We start from the raw sequence: 16,703 nt of genomic DNA, 5'->3' as shown, positions 1-16,703 counted from the left end.
ATAAAGGTAATGCAAAACAAAGTCCCAGAAAAAGAATACCCACACCACTGAAACCTTAATAGGGCAATGTTATTTTTTTTGCTTCTTCTCCAAGAACTCAGATTCTAACACATTTTTTTCCTGAACATAATTTTCCGCAATGTAGGATTTTAAAAGATTGGAGCACAGGGGGGAGGGAGGGGGGAAAATGTTCTGCTTTAGGATTTCAGCTGTGATTCTCTTCATTTGTTGATCTCTATGCTTGACAGAAGTCTGTTCTGGCAGATCTCAAAAATGCGCTTTCAGAAATATGTGATAAAATTCAATGCATGTATGAAAAGATAGATATATAACTATTATCATATTATTTCTTTCTGGTCTATCAACCCTGTAAGGTAGACCAAACTATGAAACAGACAATGTGTAGGCTCAAAGCTACTTTTATTAGAACAGTTATATTACTTTCATATGAATAGAGGGTGCTGTCCAAGACATTTTTGTAACTCTCATTCTTGGCATGGTCTTGATCCTTATTTATCTGCTTATTATCTTGGTAGTGGAGCTTCCCTCTATCCTTCAAGTCCATCGTCTTTATCCTCCACCACACAGTGTGAGAAATAATATCCATACTCAGAAAGGAATTAGAAATAAGCAAACCAATTATAGACTTGAGATAAGAAAAAAAGACCACTAGATCTGCTACTAAACGTATATTCAATGGTCTTTCAAAAGACCAGTAAAACTGTATTTAAAAAAACAAAGCAGGAGCAACCAGTCCTGTTGAATAGGAGAAAAGATGTATTGATGATGATGCTTCACATCAGCACGTTAAAGGTTTTCTGCTGATGGGGTATTTTTTTTTATGCAGCAGTGTTTTCTACTGTTTTTACTACTTTGGGAGGAAGTAATTCTGGCAGTGAATTGCCATTTTCTTGCAGCATTTATTGATAGGGATATTAGGGAGCTGGGTTAAAATTGGTAGTTTCCTCTTTTAGCTCAAGAGACAGAAAGACTGGTATACACATAGTCCTCACTTACCAACCATTTGTTCAGTGACCGGTTGAAGTTAAGACAGTGCTGAAAAAGTGAAAAAAATAACTTTACAGCCCATTTACGACCATTTACAATCTTTGCAGCATTCCTCAATCCCATGATCCCCATTACACTCAGTAAGTGTAATGTACTCTCTCCTCTCTGCCCAGAGCAAAGAGATTAGAGAGGGATTTCAAGAGAGTAAGCTCACACATCAAAAGCAATGTAATTGGGCTGGCAACAGGAAAGGGTCAGGCAAAGGAGAGATAACATACAGATGGAAGAATGGAAAAATATCTGCTGAAAGTAATGAACTTTACACTGTTATCATCTTGGAGAATTTTTTAAATAAAATGACGTACCATTAGTACACTTCAAATTTATGTTGTAAATGTGAACAAGAAGGGATATTTTATCATGTTTGGTGGATGTGTAAAAAGGCTAGAAAATTCTGGATTCAAATACATACACTGACTGAGAGGATTTTAAAGATTAATATACAATGGAGACCAAAGGTTTTTTCTTTGGGGATTGATGCTTTTTGATGATGATGATGAGACTTCCATGAGGCCAGTAGACCAGTAGTGTGTGCTCATGTATGTGCGCACATGTGAAAATGAGTAGTGCAGTCTTGTTTTTTTCCATCCAAAAAGTACAGTCATGGTCATTGTGATTTCCTACTTGGTGGGAAATGAGGGAGTGGATGAACCATGAAGAAGTGGAAAGCTTGAATGTGCTATGTGACCTCCTAAGTCTGTAGAGCTCCTTCCAGCATACTCGACACTTTTTCTTCACCCCATTGTTGTGTCAGCTGAGCTATTTTTGGACACAGGTTTGCCAGACTTTCAGAAGACCAGAAGACCCCGTGTTCAGAAATAGCTCAAATGATGTGTGTCTATCTATGCTTTCCCATCACTTGCCTCCAGGAACTGTTTACTGTTATTTCCTCAATTGATACTGTGTTGCTTTCATTGTAAACTCATTAAAATGACAATCTCTTTCTCTGTGTTATGTGTGATTGCTGATTTTCATGTTATCTATAGTCATTATGGGATGCAAAGGTTTTAAATACTCTTTCATGTAAAGATTTTGCTTGCATAACGATCCCGGCTGGATAGTAATTGTGTATAGCAACCGTAATTAAAAGCTGGAAGGATAAATTATGAAAGCCTTTAGGAGAACCTAAAAAGCAACCATCAGAAGTATCCAGAGATGCCTTCATACTAAGATAAAGGATTTTTTTTTATTTAGGTCACTTGATTTTTACTGCCACTATTGGCTGCATCCCTTCATGTTGAAAGTGAGTGGTCAGAAGCCAATAGAATATTACATGATACAAGAGATGAGATTTACAAGTATTACAATATAAGGGCAATATATTTTTAAATGATATCATGTTTAAGAATGTAAGTTTTTGAATTCACCAGAGCTATGTCCCTGCTGAGCAGAGGAGAACTAGCACAGAGGGCAAATGTTTGCACTAAAAATCTACATTTTATTCAGAAAAATCAAACATCAAGTATTGTTTGAACTGGTTTGAGTAGAATGTGCAGTCTCTAGAGAGATTCTATTATACAATTTTATTTATAACATTTATACACCAAATCTTGCATCATACAGTGGCTTACACAAAATAAAAATGTAAAAGCCACAACACAATTAAACTAGTTACTAGAGAATAAAATGTTTATGGTTCAAGGCCTGAATATCTAAAGAATTGCATTCTCCCAATAAGATCTGGCAGGGGTGGGCTGTTTGCATGTCATCTTGATTACAGAAACATGCCTATGCAGGAGCCACCACCTCCCGAATGGTATCTGGTATTCAAAGGGTATCATCCCTCCTGATTTTTCAGAAATCTGATGAAGACTTGAATATACCCCATGATGTCTTGTGGGCAGGATTGTTGGAATATAATTCCTCCAGACAACAAATGTTGGTTCTCGCTTTTTTACATGGCCATTTACAATGCATGGTTTTTAATTTTAAAATGTGTTTAAGCATCTCCTGTATTTATTTTAATCCAAATGGGGGAGTTGTAAGCTGCTTATGATTGGTCAATTGGAATGATCTCATCAGTCCTGCAAATCAATACATCAATAAAGCCAGCCAATGAATAGTTAAAATAAATAAATAATCTATATAGTTATCATAGGTATCCACCCCAAACGTGAGCAATATTAACTTTTGAAATTTCTGGGATGAAATCTCCATCTTAACAGCTATGTGGAAAAATGCCAAGGTTAATACAATATCTGAAAGGAATTTATTCTACACAGCAGAGGTTACCACCAGGAAGTGTAGGGAATCTCTACATCTTTAATCAGAACAAGCATATTGGACAGTTTAGTTCTATTTAGAGAAGGTCATTCTGCAAGTTTGAAGGGGGAGAATCAAAATGTCCATGTATACAATGTAGGAATGGAAATATATTAAAATTAAGATGGGTATAAACATTTTTTTGCATTCAGAAGGCTATCAATTGAACTTGACATAATTGTTGCCTAAGACAAGAAATATGTGTATACATAATTTAATATAATATTCATTGGCTCTCCTGGTGCAGTATAATTGAATTGAATTCCTAGATAATGCATTTGTGGTTGTCAAGTTGTTGTATATAATTTTTTTTCACTGTTTTGCCCATGCATCTGATTAAAGGGAGACTGTTTCAAAATGCAAAATTATGCAAAGACAGCCTAAGAGTGTAACACAGATGTAAAAAACATCTGTGTTTCTGACAATTATGATGACCGGTGGATCAAAGACCCCATCATAAGAACAGCACTCAGTCCAAGAATCACACGCTGATAACATTGAAAGCATTTATTACCGTACTTTACTATCCTGGGTGGGAGACAGAAAAAGCATATTTTCCCATGGAGACAATTCAGTCCGTTAAAAAAGGGAGGTTTGCTTACCCCAGTCAGTCACACGCTGGTGACTGATTTTGGATCAGCAGCCATAAAGAGAATTCAGGAGCAAGCGTGGTTTTTTTTAAAAAAAAAGCTTTTTTCTTTTTTACCTCCTTTAGGCACAATTGAATTTATTGGATCTTGGATTTATTGTCATTTATTAGTCTTAGTCTTTTACCACCCCCACCACCCCGGAAAACGAAGTTTACCTTTTAATTAATAAATTAAATTAAATTAAATTATTAAATTAAATTAAATTAAATTAAATAATTAAATTAAATTAAATTAAATTAAATTAAATTAAATTAAATTAAATTAAATAATTAAATTAAATTAAATTAAATTAAATTAAATTAAATTAAATTAAAATAAATAAATTGCCCTGCCTTGGCCAAGCGCGTTCAACTTCGAAGCAACGCATGCCGGGAGTTGTAGTTTTACGGCAACTGCGTCCGGGGAATTCCTACGGTGTCCTCTGGAACCTCCACTTAAAACAACCAGGAGAACAGGATTAAGGATTTGAAAATTCCCGCGACGGCTGTGATTTGCTCTCGCGAGACCTCGCTCCTCCACCGTCTGGTCCTCCTCCTCCTCCTCCTCCTCCCCCCTCCTCCTGCTGCCGGTGAGCGATCGGGGGAAGGAAGAGGAGGTTGCTGCGCAGGCAGAGAACGGACGAGCGCGGGGACGGGCGGCCGAGTAGGCCCGGCCCAGGGAGCCCGCCAGCTTTCTTGAACTGCCGCGGCGGAAGCGGGAGAGATGCTGCTCTTCTGAGGGCAACGCGAGCGGCGCGGCCGAGGCGGCAACCCCCCCCCCCCCGCCTCCGAAGCAGGTTATGGTAGGGGACGAGAGAAGCGCTTGGCCGAAGGCGTTGAAAAGGCCGGGCTGCCGGCTTGGTTCGGCTGGCGGGCTTTCCCCTACTAGGCCCCGTTCGCCGGGAAAAGGAGGGCGGTCGGCGGGCTCGTTACGTAACCGCCCGTTGGAGACACCCGCGGCCATCCGGGACTGCCGTCGTTGCGTCGCCGCTTTCGGAACCGCCGCGCGGCCCCCCGCCAGACGGAGGGGAGGGGCAGGGGGCGGCCCCCCCCCTTCCAGCCCCGCCGCCCGGTTTTCTCCTCGCTGCCGCCAAACGCCGGGAAAGCCGCCGGGGCCGGGTCGGAGCCTGGCGGCAGTTTCAGACCTGGGGGGGGGGGAGGAAAACGTGCTTTGCGCTACCAGGCTGGTGGGCGAGCCGAGGAGAGCTTGCCAGGCCAAGGCAGCGTGCTCCTCTTAGGCCCTGCCCCCCCCCGGCTGCCTCTTATCTACTCTAGCGAAGGCAGACGTGAGGTTTTGTTTGCAGGCCCTCCTCATTCCTGCTCGTGCGTCTCCTTTCTTGGAGGCGTAATCGCTAAAACGAGACGAAACGGCCGTTTTTTTAAAAAATTTTTTTATTAAAGAGTTCGTCGTTTAAGAAGCCTCTTTTGGACTTCCTGCCGGGCAGTCTGGTTGGTTTTTGTGACTGGGGAGTAGGCTGGGATTGGTTAATTAGGGCAGCGTTTCCCAACCTTAGGAACTTGAAGATGCGTGGACTTCAACTCCCAGAATTCCCCAGCCAGCATAGCTGGCTGGGGAATTCTGGGAGTTGAAGTCCACGCATCTTCAAGTTCCTAAGGTTGGGAAACGCTGAATTAGGGCTTTCCTTTCAACAAGCGTGGACGTTATTGCGCGAAACGTACAGACTTTTTTTTTTTTCTTTGGAGGGCCCAGTGGGTAATACTTTCTGCTTAATTCTTAACTTTACCTAATGGAGCGAGGCAGCGATCGATCGCGAAATGCTGCACAACAACTTCGTAGGATTTGAATTGATAGACCGGATTGGACACTTCAAAGCTTTGGGTGGCAGATGACAGTTTAAAATGCCTCCCCCCCCCCCACACACACAAACACACTATTGCAAATTTTGTAAGAGCAAAGTTATCCTAAAAGTAATAAGACTGAACTTGTATAGAGTTGTTTTGTCCATTTGAAAATATCCCTGAAGTGTGTAGCCTGGTTAGACCTGCAAATGTGACAGCTAGATAGGAAGCTCCTGGTTCCTCAGCTTTAAGCTGAGGACAGATATAAACAAGCTAAGCTCTTAATTCATCTGTGTTTTAATATGTAGACAATTATCAGGACTACAGTTGAATTGATCTGCCTTTCCAGAGTTAATGAGCATGACTTATTTTCTATGTATGCTTTAGGAATGACAGGAAAGGAGAAGTATGCTTTAATAAAAGGAAATAGTCATAGAGTGTACTGGAGTATCCTGATTTCCAACTGATTTATAAATGTTGGTAAAAATGTACAAAATATTTGAAATCAAATTGTTGCCATATCAGCAATCTTTGTCTTGAAGTTAAGCTGTATCTAGAGACTGCTATATGGTTGGTTGTTGTAGGTTAGGAAAGTTGAACAGATGAACAAGACTATCTACTAGTAGGGTCCTGTGAAGAGAAAGAGATTTTTCAAGTGATCTCAGAAGTTTTATGCTGGTTTGGTTAAACAATCACATTATCTCAAGAGTTCTAGCTACATATACTTTGTGGTAATAAGAGCTGCAAAAAAGCTGTATTTTTCTCATTCTCATTGTCATTCTGGATTGGTATTTGATGACTGTTCAAAGTGACCTGGAAAGGAAGGGCAAAATAATCATCTGCAGGATAGTGTTAAGGATTATCTGAAGTATCTGGCAGATAAAATCACTCAGATCTGGAATTCTGTCTGGGAGAAAACTACCTTATCCAGAACACCAATGGAAAATACCCAGATCCAAGCAGTCCCATAACCCAAAGCTACTTGTCTTATTAGGGTTGAGCCTAACCCTAAATTTGATCCTTCCCAACCTTGACAGTGTTGCCTGGTTGGCTTTTGGTAAAAATATAAAATTGCATGTCAGTAGTATATTGATATCTAATCTTATGCCAGCAAGACTAGTTTAACCAGCAGCTTCATGTAGTATTATACAAAACAGAAAAGTCTAGAGTCTTGCACAACCCCCCACAAAATAGGTCATCAGGACTAGATCTTTCCTTTTTACCAATACCAACTAGAACCAATTCCAGAGGGAGAACCATCAGAAAAATGTGCTTCTGCTCTTAAGCTTTTGAGCCAGTCCAGCAGAATACTATGATCAGTTGTATTGAACATCACAGAGAACAAGAAGGACCAAAGTGGATGCACTACCTCCAATGTGATCCCATCAGAGATCACCCATAAGTGCAATTAGTCCATCTCAATGCCATATACAGGCCTGCAACTCCTGGAAGTAGACCAAGATAATCTGGTTCCACTAGAGTTCTCTTAAGCTGCAGCTTGATTGTCTTCTCTGCAACTTGCCCCTCAGAGTAAAGGTTGGAAACAGATGGAAATTATCCAACACCATTGGGTCCAGAAATAGCTTCTTGAATGCAGTTCACACCATCACTGAAGAATGAATTTTGGATGAAACCATAAAGTATTTCCTGACAGGACCTAGCCATCTAGGAAGGACCTGGAACTAATACAGGCAACCATGCTCACAACTCCAAAGACTAATCCATATCCTTTGGACTAACAAGCTCCAGTTCTTTCCACATAACAACATCTCTTTCGTCTCCAGTTCTTTTGGCTGTTTCACAAGAACTAATAACGTTGGCTTGCTACAGGTCACTTATTTTAGACCAGACATGTCAAACACAAGGCCCGGGGGCCGGATCCGGCCCGCGAAGTGGTTTCATGTGGCCCACGAAGCCATCCTGGAAACAGTGAGGGACTGGCCCCCACTGCCTTGGCCGTGGCCCAGAGACTCTCCTTCTACCAGAGACCCCCAGATCTGTCCCACTCCTGCCCAGGCCCCCATAGGCACCCTTGATGCGAATGATGTAGAGCTGGCCACGCCCACCCAGTAGGCCATACACACACTAGCCATGCCCACCCAGTAGGCCACACCCACCCTGGCCATTACCCACCCGGCCCCTTGAGGGCAACCGCAATACTGATGTGGCCCTCAATGAAATTGAGTTTGACACCCCTGTTTTAGACGGATCTTCTGATACATGTTTTCTATTCTGCTGTTTCTAAGATCCAAAAGTCCCTATCTTGCTTGCCTTTACAAGGTGCTGATTACCTGATTCTTTCTCTCAGCATTGAGCCAGGTGATTAGTTCAATCCATTTTAAGTATTAATGTGGTTAATTAAGTACAAGATTTATTGGTTATGGATACATAAGCTGCCTCTGGTGCAATATATTTTAATTGCTATTTTTTGTTGATGTTTTAGTTGATTGTTAGCCACACAGTGGCATGGGAAGTGAATGAATAATAAATAAGTTGTAAACTGAAGTATCTTCATTATGAATAAAATTCCTCTAGTAAATATTCTAAAATAACTGGATTTTTTATTCTTAAATGTAGAACCCAACAACCCATTATTATTTTTACATTCTGATACTTGACTAAATCAAGACAGCAGCTATCCCAAAGTATCATTACAAAAATGTTTTGTGGCCTTTGAAGAAAATGCATTGCATTTAAAATTTAAGGAAAGTGTTGTACTTATAAAAGTTCACTGAAGGAATCAGTGTACAATTTTATTACCTTTTATTATGTATAAAATACGTATTTTACAATTTCTTTTCCACTGTTACATGTATTAGCCTTTTGTAAGCACAATATATTGTGGCTTAGAAACCGTACTTTCTTAGATATTACAATGTTGAACAAAAGAGGTCTAAAACAGTGTGTAGAACATCATGTTAGGATTCTCTTCAGTACTGACCTTGTTATTAACAGCATTTCCCCCAAATTAAGCCTCCTTTGCTGATTTTTGAAGAAATTAATACATTTTTTTAAAAAAGTTAAGCACGTTATTTTTTTTCTTCTACAAATAATCTAGATGTTGATTATAAAAACCTTTAGAGGAAATAAATCTAGAAGTGATAACTGGGCTATCCAAAATGGTCTGAACAGTTTTTGGCATTCAGAGAACCTGGTAACAAAGACCTCCTTAACTTCAGTGGTGGTGAATTAAGGACATAGATCCCATAGCTTAATCCAGTAAAAGCATAGCCAGTTGAGGGCATTCTACCAAGTAAACAGTTAAAGCAAGCTCAAAGGGGCCATTCACAGTCACGCTCTGCACTTGTGCCTTTACATGTTTACAGACTTTTCTTGGAGAAACTGGAGTTAAAGTTATACTTTATTTAACTACAATTTATAAAGACAATACTGTATACTTTAAAATTAGATTTAAAACAGTATTTTTATTACTTTGTAAATGTGTATTTTCCTACAAGCCTTTAGATCAGGGGTGTCAAACTGGAGGCCTGTTGGCCGGATGTGTCACACGCAGGCCACACCCACTACAAAGGAAAAAACATCATGATACGTCATGATACATCATGTGACAGGATCAAGTTTGACACCCGCGTTTTAGATCCATAATGGAACTATTAACTCTTATAGTTTGACTTATTTAAAATTATTGTTCATGGAATTATATATATTTGCAGGCCTGAGCCACATTCCCAAGTCTCACCCTAATTTGCTTTTTGTACAGTGTAATTTCTTAAAACTGATTTAAATAAACAAAACTGTTCTCATATTGTTAAGGTTGCATTTTAAAATTAAAATAAAGGGCTATATATTTCTTTAGAAACATTTTCTATAGAATTTTCCAGTATAAAGAAAGCAGGTACTACAAATCTAAGTCACTTGTACTATTTTATTTCACTAAGCCAAGATAGTATCGCAAAGTCTGAAGTTTAAATATATATGCTTTTTCATATTTGGAAAAAACATTGCTATTATGTTAATTAATCTGAAACAGATTCGGTTGCTCATAATCTTTCCCTCCCTTAGCCAACTAAGTCATAACCCTTCATTGCCATTGGTGTGATAATTCATAGAAAGAATGGACAACAAGTGGGACACACGTGTCTCTTCTTAGGGTCAAGCATTTGCTTTACCTTGACTTGCAATATGTAGCACTCTTATGCTAGTTGCCTATAAGAGTGCTGCTGATAAATTGTAGAGCTAGGGGAGATGATTTTGATACTGGCCCTATCTCTCCTGAGCCCATTAGGCAATGTCAGATATTAATAAAGGAAAATATTTGAAGCTCAGGGTTATCTGACACGAGGGGTCCTTGGTGCTCTCTGAGCTTGCTTGTTTTCTTGCAGATGTTTCATTACCCAAACTAAGTAACATCACTGCTGCATTGATGATGTTACATAGTTTGGGTAATGAAACATCTGCAAGAAAATAAGCAAGCTCAGAGAGCACCAAGGACTCCTCATGGCAGATATTATTTGTAAGCATGTGACTGATTCCAATGAATTTTGTCTAATAGACTCCATTGCCTTATGCATGTTGATATACCGCTGCCCTGTCAGTAATATCTGAGCCCTACACACAATGGTTGTACTTACCTTGTCTGCTGAGTGAATCAGATCTAGCTCCTAGGCTTAGAGCAGCACCCAACAACGCTTAGGTGCAGACTGAAGGGAGGAAAAGCTAAGAACTTACCTCTAGTAAGCCAAATGTCTTAGATAAAGTGGACATTTGTGTAAGGGGCCCTCTTTGCTTCAGTAATACAGAATACTGCCTGCTGAAGGTAAGAATCATTTCATATCCTTCCCCCTGCTAAGTCAGGCCTCAGGGAGAGACAGTATAACATGGCTGTTCAAAATCAAGTCTGAAATAGTCCAACTTTTACATTAGTCCTAGAGCTGCAGTATTCCTGCTTCATTACAGGGTATTCTGCTGATTCCTCCAACTCCTCAACCTCAGCAGCTCTAAACTGAAATTCAGAAAGGAGCAGCTGTTCTACTTCCTAATCATCATCCAGTTGTTAACAAAGGGGGTGAGGTGAGAGAGCAGTCAACACCTCTTCCTTTTGCACTTTGGCAGGGAATTTTTTTTTAAAAAAAGGGCCCTGAAATTACCCAGACTCTAGCCCTCCCACCATTCATTTAGCTGTCATTTGTTTATACCTGTCAGAATTGCTGGAAGTGTTTTTTTTTACATAGATAGAATGGGGGTGGGGGACGGAACAAACAGAAGGAAAACACACACTTACTAGTCACATACTCTTTAAAATTAAGGAAACTTAAAAGAAAATAATTAAAACTAAAGAGACAAAAGAAAATAATTAAAATCTGAATTTCTTTTAGTGTGCTATACCATAGCCTTGGTCATATATTCTATAGTACAGTATTTTAATTATTTGCTGGCACTGACTGCTTACTTGAATAAACTTCCCACTGCATTTTTACAGTGAAACATGCGAGACCTAACTGCTCATGTAACCAGCTGTCTACTGCAGTTTCCAGATGTGACTATACAAGCACTTGGAGAAGATGAGATAACACTAGATTGTGTACTTCATGGGAAATTCACAGGAGGTAACAATTGAGCTCACACTTCTTAATTATTAAGACTACAAAAGGTGTATTGTAATATGCATGATTTAATACTTCTGTGAGGGCAAAAAAAGATGAGGTGGGTAAGGTAAATTGCATGATTCTAAAATTTAGTGTAGGAAGCACTTTTCTTGAGTCAGCACTTGTGTTGTTGGACATACTGCCTTTTATATTTCTTTAAATGCAAAACCTGGTTGTAGAACTATAGCAGGTTTATCTGTATAGAAGCTGAAATTGATTATCAGTCCAGTGTTAGGCAATCTACATTGGCTTAAATGTAGCTCAGTTCTGAAGTTTAGTTAGTCAAACGTTAATAGTTTTAAAAATAGCTTTGGATTCTATGCTTTGGGGCTGCCCTTCCATATGCATTCAAACTGAATTTCAGCGATGTGGTTTTGCTGTTCTTTTTGCTTTATGTTGTGAGCTCTGACAGTATGGAATCTTTCTCAGATGTGACACATCCCTTGGAATCCTTTCCTTTTGAAACCTCTAGTTGAGACATGTCAAACTCGTGACGTCACGCAACGTATCGGAGCCTTTTCACCATTGCCGGCAATGGGGTGGGCGCGGCTTCCAGATGACACATCCGGCCCATAAGGCCGGCAGTTTGACACCCCTGCTCTAGTTGACGTTTTTCTTCTTTTTTACTGGGTAGCAGTTTCAGTTTTCAGAGTGTTGATAATTGGCTGTCATTTTGTAAATTCAAAACTTCAACAAACTGTTGAAAGTATGCTAATATAACATTGCTGTATTTTTCATCCTGTACATATCTTTGTGATTCAAATATCCAGTAGCAAGTATCTGCCATATTAACATCAAAGGAAGTTTTAAGTTAACCTTAACTCATTATATTTGCTCCATAAATTTCTGGTGAGTTAATATGAAATTCATAAATTATCTTGCAATATATAGCATAATCTATATTTACACACACACACACACACACACACACGTATAATGTATATGTATATATACAAACACACATACACATATATATATCTCCTATTACTCAGCACCAGATACAATACGATCCTGGAGCAATTTCTCCATTCTCCAAGCAATAAGTGCTTTGTTTGCTTTGTTCGTCTTTATCTGAGTTCATTCTTTTCTTGAACTTAATCCTGTTACTAATTGAGGGCTGAATCATTGTTCCACTGGAAAATGTTTTGCCACTCTTTAGTTCTTCATTGCATTTGCTTAAACATGGATAATAAGAATTTTTAGGAATTAGCGTTTTTGTGTGGAACACCATAGTTTTTAGGAAGTGTTCTCATTTGTAAATAATTTTAAAAAGTCAGGTACAAGCATACTGCTGAGGATTTCGGTATATACCGGTAAATTATCCTGAGCTTGTCATTTAAATTTATTGGACTACTTGGTCTAGGACAGGGGTCAGCAACCTGAAACAGTGAAAGAGCCACTCGGAACCAGTTCCCTCACAAAAGGAAAAACTGGGAGCCGCAAAAAATGTGTTCACATGCGCGTACATGCGCACATGCGCAGAACAGGGTTTGACTGAAGAGTGGAGCCAAGGCGAGATATGCACCTACCCTGCATATTTGAATTGATTGGTTGAACTTTTTTAGTCCCTTTTTTTTTGGACTGCACATGGCAGAGGACTGGGAGCCGCAGGAGACGGCTGAAAGAGCCGCATGCGGCTTCGGAGCCGCGGGTTGCAGACCTGTGGTCTAGGATATGGAATTAATAAATCCTAGTGTATGATGCAAGACCCCCCTCCCCCCAGTGTTTCTCCAATTGTTCTATCCTCTCTGCGAGTATTATTTCTTCACAGATAAGATTTCCTCTCATATATATTTCTTCTCTTCTAGGTCGAAGTGGATTAGCTTGCCTTGCATGTGGACCACAACTTGAGATTGTAAGCCCTGTCACAGGAGAACGACTGTCAGCGTATCGTTTTAATGGGGTGAATGAACAGCTACCCACTATTCTTGCAGTGAAAGAGTTTTCCTGGCAGAAAAGAAATGGACTATTAATTGGTTTGGAAGAAACAGAAGGAAGTGTTCTGTGTTTGTATGATCTTGGAATATCCAGAGTGGTTAAAGCAGTTGTTCTTCCTGGAAGGGTATATACATGATTTCTTAATTTAAAAAATAAGTTCTTTGTCCTGATGCATGCTCCAGCTGTTGTTTCTGCTTTAATGCTTTCTCTTTACAGCAATTTGTATTCTCTTAAGTATTAATTGTGACCTTTAAAAATTACAACCACATATTTTTATATTCCAGAGTTGCAGTCATGTAAATTAATCAATGTTGGGTTCTGTAGTATAAGATGTTCTCATTTGTTAGAGTTAGTGAATTTTGCCATAAATGTAGCAATTCTGGAAGAGAATACTAAGCAGGCTGAGCTACTAGTAAATGAAGAAATACACTGTTGATGATTTTTATGTAATATATGATTTTTATGTAATATATAAGAAGAAACAAAGAGAAACAAAAATTCACATATTTGTCTTCTCATCTGTGCAAGAACATTTTATCATTTTGCCACAACTAAATTTATAGTTTGGTCATAGTAAAATAATACATATGTAGTTAAAGTTACCCTTGTTTTTCTTTCTACTTTACATTTGTTTCAAATGTATTGCCAAATGCATCTGAATTTGCACAGATTATAATAAGCAATCATGGTTGTAATTTTTTTTTATTCTTTCCTACCTTGGGCAGCTTCTGACTGCAGTAGCATGAGTTTGGGTAGGGGATCTGCTGATGAATAGAATTGGCCAAAATTGGACGTAGGAATAGTAGTTTCTGTAGCAATATCTGTGCTGTTTTTTTAAGAGTAATCTGACTTTCAGGAGAAACATTTCAAGAATTCAGTGAAAACTCTGTGGATAGTTCTCTGTCAAGCTTTTGGTGTAGATGCAGCCAATATGCTGCTACTTTATTATGTTTTTTTGTTTTAAATAATCTTATTTGTATGCCAATAATCAGAAAACATTCTTCTGATTTTTTTCAGTTTTTACTATTTCTTTAGTATTTCTGCCCACTTTACTTAGATACAAATTTAAAATAAATATTGAATTTGACTAGAATTGTCTTCAGTGTTATATTTAGTTAAAATCAGAAATAAAGTGTGATGGTTTAGTAGGTCATCTACACTTCAGTTTCTAAAGTGAGGGAGAAGCAAAAGAATGAGGAATCACTCATTTCTGATTTAGATAAGAAAATAAATTCTAATATTATGTAATATTTGAAAGCAGTGTGTACAGAGGTATCCTGACTAAAATGTTTTTTAAGAAAGCAGATCCAATCCTTAAAGGGAATTCAGTATTCGAGTACTTTAAAAGAATAATTTTCAAAAGGGATTAATCCAGTTGTTCAAATTCAAACAGGGTTTGGATGGCATTATATGAAGAGTTGTTTTCAATGGACATTTGTGTTCTGTTTATGAGGCTTAGTGATTTCTTTTGGCAATGCATCGAATCTCATTGATTTCAAAATTTAAGTTTGGGTATTCTGAGCAAGTTTCTTTGCCGCTTGTCATCCTGGAAAAAGTATATTGCATGATTCATAACATTCAAAGGATAAATTAATGGTTTACTTATGAGCGCTTACAGAAATAAATGATAGATGAAAGTCTTCTATGTAACTATTTTGGAACAATAATTAACCATGGAATGCCAAACATAAAAAAATTAATGAAAATTTTCTGATGTTTTAGTGGCCATATGACAAAATTGCACTCTTTGCATTTAAAGAGAAATTGATCGTATTAGTATTATGTCTTAGCCAGCAAAAATAGCTTTTATGAAATACTATATTAAACTGTGGTAGAAGTTATTTGGATATTGACTGGATTTCGATGATTCAGAAATGACAATTATAAATCCCAATGTGACATTGATTGTTCATGTGTTTATCCTATAGGTTGTCCAACTTCTTAACTAATATGCTTTTTTAGGTCACTGCCATTGAACCAATTATAAACCATGGAGGAGCCAGCTTGACAACTCAGCACTTGCATCAGTGTCTCAGATGGCTGTTTGGTGTGGCTGTGGTGGTTACTGACGTTGGTCATGTCCTCTTGATAGATCTTTGCTTGGATGACTTATCATGTAACCAGAATGAAATAGAAGCTTCTGGTAAATGATATTCCATTTTATCTGTTATACTGATTTCTAGTTAATAAAGAGGAGTTAGGTTTTCTAGATCATATGAGAATATAATTTACAAAACTAAAATCAGAATACTAATTTAAATTCTCATCACTGGTATTTGGGAAGATGACTGCCATTGGTCTATTAACCTATAATATTTATACTTGATTAAGATAGAGAAATACAAGTTCACAGCAGCAGGAGATGATGGAGCAATATTTTTTCTACAATAATTTACTGAGCTAGAAATACTGTGCTTTCAGATTTATCTGCAATAGAGTAGCGATGTAGATTATTAATGTGATGTACATCTAACCTACGTGTGGTATTAAATCATATGAAAATGTGATTAGTAGGAACACATACTAAGAGGAACACATACTAAGAGATCTAGGAACTTTCAGCTTACTAACTTGCTGTTATTTATTACTACTTCTGAATATCATGCCTCATCACCCTACATTTGGGTGAAGCTACTGAATCCATATATGGATTTATTAAATAGAAAACTCTGCTAATATAGACCAAAATCTGGACTGCTCTTGTTCTTTATCACATCCTCAAAATAATGTCCAAAAGACAAAATACTCTTTATTTGTTTTATTATGAACCTCCAGATTGTGATATGTATCTGTATAAAACTTAAAATAAGATACTATACGTTGATTCCTGTAGTCATCTTTTCAGGACCTTCCATGTTCAGGAAATTTTAAAAAACTAAAAATGAAAGCAACTATTAATTTGGCTTTATAATAAAATAAGGGTATGTTTTGAGTGAAATAACCAAACATTTATTGATCTGTTCATTTTTAGCTGTTTGGCATTGGAAGCATTAAATTATACTCAAGAAATAGACTAATCTGTATATGGCATTGATAGGGAAAAAGAACAATGAAACAACCTATTGGAAAGCCCTAGTTAGCCTCAACAGATTACTGAAAAATTGCATGCAGAAAAGAAACATAACAGTGAAATTATTTCAAAGCTTTATTTAAGTTAAGCATTGGATTGCCGCAGGTATTTGCTCTGATTATCTATAAGGTTAACAAAATCACATAGTTGCATTTCCTCTTCGTTTTATAGAGAAAGGAATGAACTAATGAATGCACACAGTTCAAATGAATAGAGACAAGAATAGTTGTGGGGTCCTTGGTGCTCTCTAAGCTTGATTGTTCGATTGCAGACATTTTATTACCGGACTAGATAACATTGTGATGATGATACCTGGACAGGTAATGAAACA

The 16,703-nt window shown here is 38.0% G+C and overlaps 1 protein-coding gene across 1 annotated transcript in view; it reads left to right on the top strand.

Annotated features, from left to right (window-relative positions):
• The first annotated feature begins 4,110 nt into the window (after window positions 1–4,110).
• AHCTF1 (AT-hook containing transcription factor 1) overlaps window positions 4,111–16,703 on the top strand; it is a 51,256-nt gene continuing 38,663 nt past the window's right edge. Inside the window, exons 1-4 of the mRNA XM_081336173.1 lie at window positions 4,111–4,755; window positions 11,199–11,325; window positions 13,173–13,426; window positions 15,265–15,445. Of these exons, the coding sequence (XP_081192299.1) occupies window positions 11,205–11,325; window positions 13,173–13,426; window positions 15,265–15,445 (556 nt within the window). The 5' untranslated portion in view covers window positions 4,111–4,755; window positions 11,199–11,204. The remainder of the gene's footprint in view (window positions 4,756–11,198; window positions 11,326–13,172; window positions 13,427–15,264; window positions 15,446–16,703) is intronic.

Source organism: Vipera berus (genome assembly GCF_964194415.1).
Source record: "Vipera berus genome assembly, chromosome: 1".
In the NCBI taxonomy this organism is placed as follows: Eukaryota; Metazoa; Chordata; class Lepidosauria; order Squamata; family Viperidae; genus Vipera; species Vipera berus.
Note: the sequence above shows the minus strand (reverse complement) of the source record. Positions and strands in the feature narration are given on the sequence as shown.